Source organism: Hemitrygon akajei, chromosome 12 (assembly GCF_048418815.1).
Source record: "Hemitrygon akajei chromosome 12, sHemAka1.3, whole genome shotgun sequence".
Lineage (NCBI taxonomy): Eukaryota > Metazoa > Chordata > Chondrichthyes > Myliobatiformes > Dasyatidae > Hemitrygon > Hemitrygon akajei.
Genome location: NC_133135.1, coordinates 98368134 through 98383552, shown reverse-complemented (window position 1 = coordinate 98383552; position 15419 = coordinate 98368134). Strand labels below are relative to the sequence as shown.

At 43.2% G+C, this 15419-nt stretch overlaps 1 protein-coding gene across 1 annotated transcript in view; it reads left to right on the top strand.

Moving 5' to 3' along the window:
• The window catches only part of LOC140737314 (probable voltage-dependent R-type calcium channel subunit alpha-1E), a 619860-nt gene that overhangs the window by 328276 nt on the left and 276165 nt on the right, over positions 1-15419 (top strand). Inside the window, 2 exon segments of the mRNA XM_073063744.1 lie at positions 6803-7015; positions 8539-8651. Of these exon segments, the coding sequence (XP_072919845.1) occupies positions 6803-7015; positions 8539-8651 (326 nt within the window).

Below are 15419 nucleotides of genomic sequence, written 5' to 3'. Positions count from 1 at the left end.
CTGCCAGAAATATTGTCTGGTCCAGCAGCCTTCCATGGTTTGACCCTGCACAGGGTTCTCCTCATGTCAGCCACAGTGTGACACAGCACCTGGTCATTTGGAGGAGGGGTGGACTTCCTCGCCACCACATCCTCTAGTAGTCAGTATTTCTTCTCTGGGGAAAAAACTGTCGACCCTATCTATGCCTCTCACAGATTTACAAACTTCAGTCAGGTCTCCCCTCAGCATACAATGCTCCAGAGAAAACAACCAAAGTCTCCTTTTAGAGCTGATCCATTCTACTTACTTGTGTTGCCACTTCCAAGGAGGTGAGGATTGGACCACAAGATCCCTCTGTTCAATAATGTTGTTAAGGGTCCTGCATTAATTGTATACTTTACCCTTAGATTTGACTTCCCAAAGTGCAGCAACTTGCACTTGCCTAAATAAAATTCCATCTGCCATTTCTCTGCCCATAATTGTAATTGATCTATACCATGTAATATCCTTTAATGATCTTCTATGTTATCGACACTATGTTTTTGCATTATCTACAAATTTACAAACTAACCTATCTACACTTTTGTTAAGTCATTTGTATATACATCACGAACAAAGGAGTTACCATGGCTGATCACAACTGAACTCCACTGGTCACAGACCTTCAGGCAAAATAACCTCTATTTTCCTTCTTAAGCAAAGGAACAACATTAGCTACTCTCTAGTCTTCCAGGACTTTGTGGCTAGAGAGGACATGAAGATCATGGTGAAGGACCCAGCTCTTGCCTCTCTCTGTTCCCTATTCTTTAAGAGATCCAATACTGCTTCCTTCTTGATTATCAAAATGCCCTGGTTTAAACCTAACCCACACTGCTCTCACTATCTCCCATGTTGTTCCTCTTCATGAATACCAACGTAAGGCACTCTTTTAGTACTTGTGCTTGTATAGATCTTTTAAATGTTGTAAATATTCCTCCTTACCCACCTCTTTTGACAGAACATTCCATATACTCACCAAACTCATACCTATCCCTGGGAAAGAGAGTTTCCCTCTCTAAGGTTACGAATGAGCCTCCTATTCTTCAGAGAAATTATCCAATCTGCACAGTCTCTTCTTACAACTCGAGCACTCTCATCCTAATAACGTCCTTGGGAATATTGTCTGCACCCTTTGCAGTCTACTGACGTCCATCCTATAGCTGGGCGACCAGAGCTGTGCACAGTTTTCCAAGTATGGTCTCACTAACAACATTTACAGTTGCAACTTGACATTCCAACTCTTGTACTCCATGCCTTGACTGACAATGATAGATGTGTCACACGTCTTCTTCATCACCCTCTCTACCTAACGTCACCACTTTCTGGGAGCTATGCACGTGAACGCCTAGGTGTCTCTGCTCTACAACATCATCCAGAGCCCTGCCCTTTACTGTACTCCAAGGAACATTGAAACATATGCCAACGCACAGATAAAGGCAACAGGACTAGTCAATGAGATAGTTAAAAAAACACACAGGATGTTCTTTATTAGCTAAGGCACAGCATTAAAGACCAGAGAGGGTATCACAGAGACACGAGTTAAATGAAACCTTGAGCAATTTCTCATCATTACCTACCTAGAAAGATGCCTTTGAATTGCAGAAGTACAGGGGAGATTAATGAGGAATTGCCAGGACTGGTAAATTGTAGCAATGAGGAAAGATTGGATAGGCTGGGGTTCTTTCTTTGCAACAGAGAAGACTAAGTGAAAACATTACTGAACTGCGTGAAGTTATAAAGAATCTCAATAATATAAATGGGAAAGATCTATTTCCCTTGGTGGAATAATCAAAAGCTAGGACACATGGATTTCAAGTAAGTGATGGGAGCATATGGGCGGTAAGTTCTTCAACTGTAGAGTTGCAGGGGTCTGGAATCCACCACCTGAAAGGATGATGGAGGCAGAAACTTCATCACATTTTCACAGCCTCTGGATGGGCTGTGACCTGCAAACTATGGAGCCACTATCAGCCACTGGTTATACCGGGAACCTTGATTATAACCAGCAAAGATACGGTGAGCCAATTAGCTACATAAGTTGCAAGTTTTCTTTGATATCTGACACCGAGTTGGAACTCCCTGTATTTCACTTGCTCCCATTGCTTTTGGACTGGAATATCCCCTCTTGAACCGAGAGAATATTGGCTCCTTGTTCCTTGGCGCTTGCCCTAAGCCTACTTCTAATTCACTTTCTTTAGTGACCTGTCAGATCCTTGTGTGAGTATTCTACCTTTATCCATCACAAGGCAACAGTACAGCAGAGGAACAGGCCTTTCAACCCACAATGTTGTGCCAAACTAATTGAACAAGTACTTAATTGCCTAAACTAATCCTTTCAGCCTACACAAAGTCCATATCCCTCATTTCTTTGCACCTCCATATGCCAATGTACGAGCCACTTAACACCTCTGTTGTATTTGCCTCCACCACAGCGCATTCCAGGCCCCTACCACTCACCCACATATCTCCTTTCATGTTAACCCCTCTCACCTTAAATGTCTGCGCTCTATTTTAAATATTTCCACCCTGGGAAAAAGACACCAGCTGTCTATCTGTTTTCAGTGGTCACTTTATTACGTTCCTCATGTACTTAATAAAGTTGCTAATGAGTGCACGTTAGTGATCTTCTGCTGCTATTGCTTATCCACTTCAAGGTTCGATATGTTGTGCGTTCAGAGATACCTTTATGCATACCACTGTTGTAATGTATGTTTATTTGAGTTACTGTCACCTTCCTGTCAGCTTGAACCAATCTGGCTATTTTCCTCTGATCTCTCTCATTAAGAAAATCTTTTCATCCACAGAACTGCTGCTCACTGGATGATTTTTTAAAATTTTCATACCATTCTCTGTAAACTCTAGACTCTGTAATACGAGAAAATCCCAGGAGATCAGCAGTTTCTGAGATACTCAAGCCACCCCATCTGGCACCAACAATCATTCCATGGTCAACGTAATTTTTATCATATTTTTTCTCCATTCTGATGGGTGATCTGAGCAACAGCTATACCTCTTGACCATGTCTGCATATTTTTATGAATTGAGTTGCTGCCACATGATTGGCTGATCACATATTTGCATAATGAGCATGTGTACAAAAAAAAAGTAGCCAAAGTATGCATATCTAATCTTATCACCCTCTGTCAGGCCTCCATCAACCTGTGCCACTTCAACAACCCAACTTTGGTCACCTCTGTATAATCAGACAGCTTCCTGGTAAACCTCTTCTGTACCCTCTCCAAAGCCTCCACAGCCTTTTGACAATGCAGCAACCAGAATTGAATGCAATTCTCCATATTTGGTCAAACCAGAGTTTATAAAGTTGGTACATAAAATCTTGGTTCTTGAACTCATTGCTCACTAATAAAGACAAACATACACAAATTTGTTTGCACTGTAATGTTAATCAATAAGAATTTTAATTTTGTTGTGAGTGGAAAACTTCAGGCTGACTGCCTCCACTTTATTGAAACATATCAAGCCCATTAATTTATCTAGCCTATACATTGATACCTTGTCCAGTAGCATCTGAACTTTAAATATCAACCAACTCCCATTCTCAGCCATCCATCCTCTTGCCCCTTATTGTTTCTTCAATCTCTTACAACTTGATATAACTTTATCACAATGGTCGAAGATATTTGTGCTCCCATAATAATAATAATCAATTAATAATCTCCCTCCCTCTCGACCTGTTATCTTTACCTTTTATTGTGATAGACACATACAGGCTTTGTAATCTCAAAATTCAGCTTTGAAGTCCTCCCACTTCCCAAGTACACCTTATTAGGCAAATCAAGGTGGATAAATTCCCAAGGCCAAACAAGGTGTTCCCTCGGACCCTACAGGAGGCAAGTGCAGAAAATGCAGGGACTCTAGCAGGTATATTTAAAGCATCCTTAGCGACAGAAGAGGTACCAGAGGTACCAGATGTGTCAGAATAAATGGTAAAGAAAATAAGCATAGGGAACATTGGTTTTCACGAGATATTGAGGCCCTACTTAATATAAAAAAAAGGAGGTGCTAGGTGGTATAGGCTTTCGCTTCAAGGTAAATGTGCAAAGAGATAGGTATGGTCCATGGGTTGAGATTCAAAATTGGAGAAGGGCCAAATTTGATGCTATCAGAAATGATCTAGTAAGTGTGGATTGGGACAGACTGTTTTCTGGCAGAGGAGTACTTCAAAAATGAAATGTTGAGAGTACAAAGCTCGTATTTGCCTGTGAGAATAAGGTAAAGTTAACAAGTGTAGAGACCCTTGGTTTTCAAGAGGCCCTGCTTAAGAAAAAACAAGGAGGTGCATAGCAGGTATAGGCAAGTAGGAACAAATGAGGTGCTTATGGAGTACAAGAAATGAAAGAAAACACTTGGGAAAGAAAACAGGAACCCTAAAAGAAGGCATAAAGTTGCTCTAGCAGACAAGGTGAAAGACAATCTCAAGGAATTCTGCAGGTATGTTAAGAGCAAAAGGATTGCAAGGGACAAAATTGGTCTTCAGTAAGACCAAAATGGTAATCCAGGTATGGAGCCAAAACAGAGGGGGGAGATCATAAGTAAGTTCTTTGCATCTGTATTTACTCGGGAGACCGATGCAGTGTCTATAGAAGTGAGGCAAGAGGCATCAATGTCATGGACCCTGTACAGGAGGTGCTTCCTACCCTGAGGCAAATCAGGGTGGACCTGACAAGATGTTCCCTTGGACCCTAAGGGAGGCAAGTGCAGAAATTGCCAGGACCCTAGCAGTGATATTTGAAACATCCTCAATGACAAGAGAGGTACCAGAGGATTGGAGGATAGCCAGTGTGGTTCCGCTGTTCAAAAAAGGCCAGCGCATTTGACATCAGTTGTGAGAAATTTATTGGAAGGTGTTCTAAAGGACCAGATACATAAGCATTTGGATAGACATGGACTGTTTAAGAATTGTCAGATTGGCTTCGTGCACGGTAGGTTATGCCTAACCAATCTTATAGAGTTTTTCAAGGAAGATACCCGGGAAGTGGATGAAGGCATTGTAGTTGATGTTGTCTACATGGACTTAGCAAGGCATTTGGCAAGGTCCCGCATGGGAGGCTGGTCAAGAATGTTCAGTCGCTCGGCATTCAGGATGAGGTAGTAACTGGATTAGATATTTGATTTGAGAGAGAAGCCAGAGTGTGGTAGTAGATGATTGCCTTCTTGAGGCCTGTGGCTAATGAAGTACCGCAGGAATCAGTGCTGGGTCCTTTGTTGTTTGTCATCTATATCAATGATCTGGATGATAATGTGGTTAACTGGATCAGCAAATTTGATCCAGTTAATCACATTAACAAAGATTGGGGGTTTAGTGGACAGTGAAGAAAGCTATCATGGCTTGCAGAGGGATTTGCATCAGCTGGAAAAATGGGCTGAAAAAGTGGCAGATGGAATGTAATACAGACAAGTGTGAGGTTTTGCACTTTGGTAGGGTAGGTCCTACACTGTGAACAGTAGGGCACTGAGATAATAACGATCTGAAGGTCCTGAATTATAAGGAAAGATAGAATAGGTTAAGACTGTATTCTTTAGAAAGTAGAAGATTGCAAGATTTGACAGAGGTATACAGTTGGCCCTCCTTATCTGCAGATTCTGCAAACGCGGATTCAACCAACCGCGGATCGGGAAAACCCGGAAGTTCTCTCTCCAGCACTCGTTGTTTGAGCATGTACAGACTATTTTTTGTTGTTATTATTCTCTAAACAACACAGTATAACAACTATTTACATATCATTTACATTGTATTAGATATTAGAATTAATCTAGAAATGACTTAAAAGTACAGGCAGTCCCTGGGTTATGAATGAGCTCCGTTCCTGAGTCCGTCTTTAAGTCGGATTTGAAGTCGGAACAGGTACATCCGGTATTATTTAGCGTCAGTTAGTCAAACGTTTTTCTTAGTATATAGTACATATTTTACCTTTCTATGCATATAAAACACTTAAGAAACATATGTATTTCAATAATTAAACCACTGCTTTGCTTAGTAATAATTGTAGCTTTCATCGGGGCAGGGCCTTTCAAATGCTCCATTAAAATTGTTCCGATCGTTGACTGATTGTAGCCTAAAGCTTTTCCAATGACAAATGGCATTTCACCTCTTTCCGATCGCTTTATTACTTCCACCTTATCGTGATTATTTTCGTGAACAGAAACACAGCGGTTTCAGAGCTACGCCAGGTCCTAATGTCCACCGCTCTGAACATGTTGAATAAAGTCCGGGGTTCCGCTGGGTCCTGAAGACCACTGCACTGATTCAGGTTAAATAAGGGACTTGAGCATCTGCGATTTTTGGTATCCGCGGGGGTTCTCGGAACCAATCCTCCACGGATAAGGAGGGCCAACTGTGCAAAATTATGTGTGGTATAGATAGGGTAAATGCAAGCAAACTTTTTCTAATGAGGTTGGGTGGGACTATGACCAGAGGTCATGGCTTAAGGGTGAAAAGTAAAAGATTCAAGGGGAACATGAGGGGAAACTTCTTCACTCAGAGGGTTGTGAGAATGTGGAATGAGTTGCCGGTACATGTGGTCCATGCGAACTTGATTTCAACATTCAAGAGAAGTTTGAATAGGTATATGGAGGGCTATTGTTGATGGGAGTAGGCTGTTTAAATGGTTTCGGAATGGACTTGATGGGCTGATAAGCCTACTTCTGTGCTGTACATCTCTATGGCTCTATGACTTTTGTCGCCGTAGACAAGTCGGGTCGAAGGGCCAATTTCTGTGCTATATAATTCTGACTACAGTTATTTCCTTCTTGTTTCATCCAGGGTCTCCGCTGGCAAGGGCCAGCATTAAGAGCACCAAGCTATTAGAGGGTTCATCTTACTTCCGCCGCAAGGAGCGCATGCTACGCATCTCCATCCGTCACATGGTCAAGTCACATGCCTTCTATTGGATTGTCCTGGGTCTGGTGGCCCTTAACACAGTGTGTGTTGCTATCGTCCACTATGACCAGCCCTTGTGGCTCTCCAATTTCCTATGTAAGTACACTTTCTTCTCTTGCCTACCATTTGTTGGCCCACTCATTCAGATTGAACTGCATTATATCAAAGTGAAGGTGCAAATCGACAATGAATTAAATGCCATATATTCACCTGATCCCCACAATACTTATGATCCTAACGAAATACATCTGTCCATTAAAAGCTTAAGTTGATCTCAGCACACTTGCTTATTGGAGGAAGAAACTTCTGCATCAACCCTACCCTCAATATTAAGGAGTGCTCCTCATATCATTGCTGCCTGTCCACTATAAGGGGTGTGTCTGTTATCCTGCTCTCCCTTATGCAGGGAAAACTACCACTTTATCAATCCTCTCAAATGTTTATTATCTTCGCTTTGTGCCTAAGGGTTTCTTCCTTCACCTTGCCTTCTCCCCACCCACGCCACTGCCAGGGAATTTTCTGAGAGATACAACAAAATATTAAATTCTGGACCCAAACTCTTTCTAGAATCCTTCTCACAATGGAACCCCCCCCCCCAAAAGAGATCCTATGATTTCTAGGTAAATTATACTTTCTATAATTGTATCTCTGTCCACCGTTCCTGCAATAGTTTGCTTCCTTCTCAGGCACGTGATCTTCTTTCTACTGGATTGAAAAGGGAACTGACATGGAAGCCAGGCAAATACCAAGTCACCCCAGAGCTAAGTGCAAGGTCCCACCCAGTTACTTGATTTGGGGCAAGGGGGTGGGTAGGGTCTTGTCAATCCAGCGTCACCCATAATGTCTTTCACAACCTCAGAATGTACCAAAGTACTTCAGTGTGGATGGAGTAACTTCATGAAAGAGGTGATTACATAATGTGGTCCCCAAAAAAGGAAACGTACGGCTTTTATTTCCAGAAGACATTCCCCTGAAGTTCGCTGGCGTTATATTTCATGGAACTCAGAGCAAATGACTGTCCCGGCTGAGAAGCAGACCGATCAACAGGACACATAGAAAGTATAATGGCCAAGTCTAGCAAAAGTAATCAGTACAATGGAAGGAGTGCTGACTTAATATCAAGAGCAAAAGGGCACAGAGGGGTGAAGGTATAAAATCTTGGTTAGTTACCCTTGACAAAAGTTAGTCATGACTATAGTTGAGATCAGCCACAGTTAAAGAAGTGTGAGCACTACTGAGAAAGTGCCCTGGATTAACCTGAGTATATGAATATTATATCATATGAATGCAAATTATTTTTTTGTTGTGCCCTATATTCGACAAGAACCAGGGAGGCACTCTTGCTCTGCAGTGGGATGCAGCGCCTGACCAGAAGTGGGAAGCTCTTATTTCTTCATCGCCAACGTATGAAGAATTGCTGTCCTCCTACTCTGCACCTCCCCCGCCCCTATCCTACCCCACTCCAACACCTCAACAAGAGGCACCCAGGGAACAGGCCAGAGCTGGGGATGATCTGGTGCAGCTCTGTGACAACAATGCAGACTGGGGATGCTCATGGGATCATGCTGTGGCTCTCACACCGTCTGGTCTCTCTAATCCGTCCCATTTCCTTTTCTCAGACTATGCTGAATTCACCTTTCTGGGTCTCTTTCTGTCCGAGATGTTTCTAAAGATGTACGGCTGTGGTCCTCGACTTTATTTTCACTCCTCCTTCAACTGTTTTGACTGTGGGGTGAGTTCACAAATATCCATCTCATCAAAGAACTTTCCTCCATTGTGTCTGGTAGCAGACCCCAGCAGTGCTGAAGTAGCAGATGCCTGCAGTACTGTCTGTCTTTGGTAGCAAACCCCTGCAGTACTGTCTGTCTTTGGTAGCAAACCCCTGCAGTACTGTCTGTCTTTGGTAGCTGACCCCTGCAGTACTGTCAGTCTTTGGTAGCAAACCCCTGCAGTACTGTGTGTCTTTAATAGCAGACCCCAGCAATGCTATGTGTCTTGCATAGTGTATCCCTGCAGTGTTGTATGTCTGGTTGCAGATATCTACAGGTCTGTGTGTCTATGTTAATGTACACCTACAGCAGCATGCAGCTAACTGATATCAGACTCCAATTGTGTTATGTGAGAATCCCTCTAGCACTCTCTCATGGTATCTTCTATCAGCCATGTAGCTGTGTACAAAAATGGCTGGTGTCAGGCATTTGACAGACTGTGAGAATGCATCAGATATCAGACACCAAAATTCCTATGACTGTCTCAAGGATCAGGTCATTATTCACAGTTCACTAGATGTTAAACCTTCATAACATTAAATAACTGTGTCCTTATCATCCCTCTGTGGTGCAGTTTGACAATATGTAATGTCTATAATACTGTATAACTGTGTCTGGTTACATTTCCCTGTTATATTGTACAACTGCGATTGATTACAGAACATTGTGTCTTTATCTGGTATTAGACTCTAGACCCATTGGTACTGTATGCCTGTATCATGTTTTTAACACAAGAGATTCTACAGATATTGGAAATCCAGAACAACACTCAACATGCTGAAGGAACAAAGCAGGTTGGGCTGCATCTATGGAGGGGAGTAAACAGTCGACATTTTGGGCCAAGACCCTTCATCAAGACTGGAAAGGAAGGGGGAAGAAGCCAAAATAAGAAGATGGGGAGGGGAAGGAAAATGAAGTGAGAAGCTGTGAGGTGATAGGTGGAAGGGTTAAAGGGCTGAAGAAGAAGTAATTTGATAGGAGTGGAGGGTGGACCATGGGAGGAGGGTTGGGCATGTCAAGAGAAAAGGAATAAGAGGGGAGCCAGAATGAGGAATGGAAAAGAGAGGAGAGAAATTAGTGGAAGTTAGAGAAATCAATGTTCATGCTGTCAGGTTAGAGGCTACCCAGAAGGAATATGCGGTGTCACTCATCCAATGTGGCAGTAGAGAGGCCATGAACTGGTAAGTCCTAATGGGAAATAGAACTAAAATGGATGACCACCATGAAATTACTCCTTTTGTGGCAGACGGACAAAATGGTCTCCCAGTATACCTCAGGTGTCACTGATGTAGAGAAGGATGCAACAGGCGCACTAGATACAATAGATGACCCTGACAGACTCACAAGCTAAGTGTCACTTCACCTGGAAGGACTCTTTGGGGCCCTGAATAGTGGTGAGGACGGAGGTGTCAGGACAGGTGATAGACTTGTCCTACTTGAAGAAATCAGACTAGAAATGAGGTCAGTGGAGAGGGATAAGTGGACAAGGAAGTCACATCAAGAACGACCCCTGCGGAAAGCAGAGAGTGGAGGCGGTGGGGGTGGGGGGGGGGAGGTTGGAATTAAAGATGCATTTAGTAATAGATGCTGTTGAAGATGGTAGAATGATGTGCTGGATGCGGAGGCTCATGAGATAACATCTGATGATATCATGTTATATATGATGAGATGTTATCATGAGATAACATGGATTGTTGTATTGTCTGGCTGACTGTAAACATACCTTACAAACAGCACGCCAGACTCCTCCGCCGCAGCCCTCAGATACATACAAACCCTGAAACACAGCAGGGAAGCTGTTGCCCTGGGAGCCACTTACATTGACTTCAGACCTCGCAAAGTGCACTGAGTTCAAAATGAACAAGGAGACCTCCTCCTGATTATCACCTTTCTTCAGCTGATGGATGTGAACCTAAATTTTGAATATACTCTGGGTGCAGGAACTTAGCATTAGTAGATGTTTGGTCACACTATCATGGCTAGCACCCGTGGGGTTCTCCTTATCCGCGCTGGTTGGTCTCTGGCTGCTGGAGAGTTATCGCCCCTGTGTATTTGGAGCTCCTGAGTCTTATACTGTTCCTCATCAATTGAACCATTGGATCTCCATTCCATTGGCTCAAGGTCACCTGGGTCACCTTCTTACTGGTCATTGTACAGGGCTACTTCCAACATTGTTCTGTGGCTTTGCCTACCCCAGCTTTGTGTATTTGTGTCTTTACACTCTGACTGGTCCATACCAGTTAAATGAGGCAACCCAGACAGAGTCTAACAAGATTACCGATTGCAGGTCTGGCATTTTACATAACGAGTAGCTACTCCTCTGAGAATGGTCTCAGGTATATTGCTCTGATTAGATCGTCCCAGGGCAATTCAGAGTCCATTCCCTTTATATGACAAATGGCTATTTGTTTGAGAATGGTCTCAGGTTTAGCAGATCATTATCTGAAGCTTCTTGTGTCCCCATTCAGTTGCTCTGATTAGATTATCCAAGAGCAAGAAACTGTTCAGAGTCCACAGAATGGGGGAAAACAAAGACAACTGGCTTGTCTGCTCCCCCTGTCCCCCAACACAACCTTTCTTTGTAATTCAGGTCCTCGAGTCCAGACAACATCCTTGTAAATTTTCTCTGTACTCTTTCCAGCTTATTGATATCACTGCTGTAGGTAGGTGACCAGAACCAAATTCAGCCCCACCAACGTCTTATACAACTTTAGCTTTGCATCCCAACTCTTCTAACTCAGTTCTCTGATTAATGAAGAACAATGTGCTGAAAGCTCCCTTTATGATCTCACCTACCTGTGATGGCACATTCAAGGAATTGTGGATTTGGATTCCTAAATCCATTTGTTCTCACTGTCTTACCTTTCACTGTGCAAATGCTACCCTGGTTTTTTTTTGCAAAGTGCAAAACTTCTCACTTAAATTCCATCTGCTATTTTCCCAACTGGTCCAAATGTCACTTCAAGCGTTGATAGCCTTCCGCAATGCCCATTACACTTCCAGTCTTGGTGTTATTCACAAATTTGCTGGTACAGTTCACATTATCACCCAAATCATTAATGTGGATAATAAACAACAATACCCAATCCAGAATTGCCATTCCCCTGGTGTGCTCAATCACAAGTGGTTCTAAAAAGCCATTTCATAGGCATTCTACAAATTCCCCCTCTTGTGATGGATTCTGAGGTTTAAATCCAAGGTTCTTTTAGAAGTCAAGAATGAAGCATAAAAAATGTTGCTTCACAATCATTTCATTAACAGTTGATAAAACAAAGGGAAGTTGAAACAAACAGGGACAGAGGTCTACTTAGGGGAACTAAAGAAAGGATGGTGCCTAGAGGATGTTCAGAGTTATCCATAATTGACCGTAGACCGTAGCTGAGCCCTTCGCTCAGCTACCGATGTTAAACTCTCCAGTACTTTGCCCACGACAGAGCCCGCCTTCCTTACCAGCTTATTAAGACGTGAGACGTCCCTCTTCTTAATGCTTCCTCCCCAACACGCCACCACAAAGAAGAGGGCGCTCTCCACAACTGACCTATAGAACATCTTCAGCATCTCACTACAGACATTGAATGACGCCAACCTTCTTAGGAAGTACATTCGACTCTGTGCCTTCCTGCACAAGGCATCTGGGTTGGCAGTCCAGTCAAGCTTCTCGTCTAACTGTACTCCCAGATACTTGTAGGTCTTAACCTGCTCCACACATTCTCCATTAATGATCACTGGCTCCATATGAGGCCTAGATCTCCTAAAGTCCACCACCATTACATAGCACCATCCAGAGACAGAGAAGCAGTTTCAGTGACAGGTTACTATCGATGCAATGCTCCTCAGACAGGATGAAGAGGTCAATACTCCCCAATGCCATTAGGCTTTACAATTCTACCGCCAGGACTTAAGAACTTTTTAAAAGCTATTATTAATGCTTTTTGAGATGGTGATTTAGATGCATATCATATTTTTTTTTTTACTGAGTTAAGTATTGTATGTAATTAGTTTTGCTACAACAAGGGAGAGGGCAGGAGAATGGGGTTGAGAGGGATAATAAATCAACTATGAAGGGATGGCAGAGCAGTTCTAGAGAGAAACCAGAGAAAACCAGAGAAAACCTACAGAAAACCAGAGAAAACCAGAGAAACCAGAGAAAACCAGAGAAAACCAGAGAAAACCAGAGAAACCAGAGAAAACCTACAGCACAATACAGGCCCTTTGGCCCACAAAGTTGTGCCGAACATGTCCCTACCTTAGAAATTACTAGGCTTACCTATAGCCCTCTATTTTACTAAGCTCCATGTACCTATCTAAAAGCCTCTTAAAAAACCCTATCATATCTGCCTCCACCACCGTTGCTGGCAGCCAAGCACTCACCACTCTCTGAGTAAAAAACTTACCTGACATCTCCTCTGTACCTACTCCCCAGCACCTTAAATCTGTGTCCTCTTGTGGCAACCATTTCAGACCTGGGAAAAAGCCTCTGACTATCCACATGATCAATGCCTCTCATTATCTTATACACCTCTATCAGGTCACCTCTCATCCTCCTTTGCTCCAAGGAGAAAAGGCCGAGTTCATTCAACCTATTCTCATAAGGCAAGCTCCGCACTCCAGGCAACATCTCATTTGCACTCTTTCTATGGCTTCCACATCCTTCCTGTAGTGAGGCGACCGGAACTGAGTGCAGTACTCCAAGTGGGGTCTGACCAGGGTCCTATATAGCTGCAACATTAACTCTCAGCTCCTAAATTCAATTCCACGATTGATGAAGGCCAATACATCATACACCTTCTTAACCACAGAGTCAACCACAACCTGTGCAGCTGCTTTGAGCATCCTATGGACTCGGACCCCAAGATCCCTCTGATCCTCCACACTGCCAAGAGTCTTAGCATTAATACTATATTCTGCCATCATATTTGACCTACCAAAATGAACCATTTCACACTTATCTACATTAAACTCCATCTGCATCTTCAACTTCAACTCAAACTGCAACTTTGCTCAATCATTTATCTATCCTTCCTCCCAGTCTCACTACACTCTGCATCTAGTTCCATACCAACTGTCCCATCTTCTACCCTATCACTCAGGTTCCCACACCCGTGCTAAATTAGTTTAAACCCTTCCTAAGAAGTCTTGCTAACCTGCCCGCAGGGATATTGGTCCCCATTGTATTCAGCTGTAACCCATCCTTTTTGTACAGGTCGTACCTTCCCCAGAAGAGATCCCAATCACCCAGAAATCTGAAGCCCTGCCCCCTGACAATTCTTCAGCTACACATTCATCTGCCAGATCATCCTTTTCTTACCCTCACTCGCATGTGGCATAGGCAGCAACCCTGGAGGTCCTGTTTTTCAGCTTTCTGCCTAACTCCCTATGTTCTTTGTTAAGGACCTCCTCCTTTTTCTTATCTATATCGTTGGTACCAATATGTATCACGACTTCCAGCTGATCACCCTGCCCCTTTTAGAATGTATGGACCTGTCTCAAGATGTCCCTGATCCTGGCACCTGGGAAGCAACATACTATTTTGGTGTCTCTTTTCCCCATCTACAGAATCTGCTTTCTGCTCCTTTAACTATGGAATCCCCTATCTACAGTACTCCTCTCCCCCCACCCGCCCTTCTGAGCCACGGAGCCAAACTCAGTGCCAGAGACCTGACTGCTGTGGCTTTCCTCTGCTAGGTCATTCCCCCACCAACATTATTCAAAGTGGTATACATGTTGTTGAGGGGAATGGCCGTGGGGTTACTCTGCAGTAGCTGCCTTTTTCCTTTCTCCCCTCCTGATGGTCACCCAGTTACCTGTGTCCTACACCTTGGGGGTAACCTCCTCGTACTGTATGTCCTGTCGATCAACCCCTGATCCAATTCCTGTTCCAGTTCCAATTCCTTAGTATGGTCTGTTAGAAGCTGCAGCTGTCTGCACCCTTTGCAAGTGTTGTCATCAGGGACACTGGCGGTCTCCCGCCTTCCCACATCCCACAAGGGGAGCATTCCACTATCCTACCTGGCACCCCCTCTGCTCTAACTGTGCAATGAGAAAGAAAGAAAAATTAAATGAAAATTTTCATCAAAAATTAATAAATCTTTACTTTAGTTTCCAAATCCCTGTTTAGCCTTACCTCTTCCTTTGTAATACAAACAATTCTTTGAGTTGTTTATGATATTACAATGCCAGCATCTGAATCCTCTCTGAACATAATGGTGATTAGCATTGTTCTATTCTGACTTCTCATCTCTTTTTTCCAGTCCTGATGAAGGGTTCTGGGCCAAAATGTCAACAGTTTACTCTTTTCCATAACTGCTGTCTGGCCTGCTGAGTTCCTTCAGCATTTTGTGTGTATTATTAATAATGGTATTAGTGACTTTGGTTGTCAAGGCCCCAGGCTCTGGAGTTCCCACTCAACCTCTCAGTTCCTGTCCCCCTCTTTCCCGTTTAGTGGCCTTGTTTTTGGTTACTTATTCCCAATGTCTGCCGGCTCAGAAACTGATAAAGCATGTGGGGGTTTTTGATGATGTAAAGGATGCTACATTATTGCACTGTGCGACTTTATCAATGATCAGACATAAACAAAACATGATGGTAGATCATCTCCTCTACACTGAGAGCAATTCTGGTTTCAGATACTGAAGTCCCCTTGCCATGTGGAAAAGAGGACCTCACAGAAAACATTCAATATGTATCTATAGAAATGTAGTTCATCTGACGTGGTTCATCTGCAGTTCATC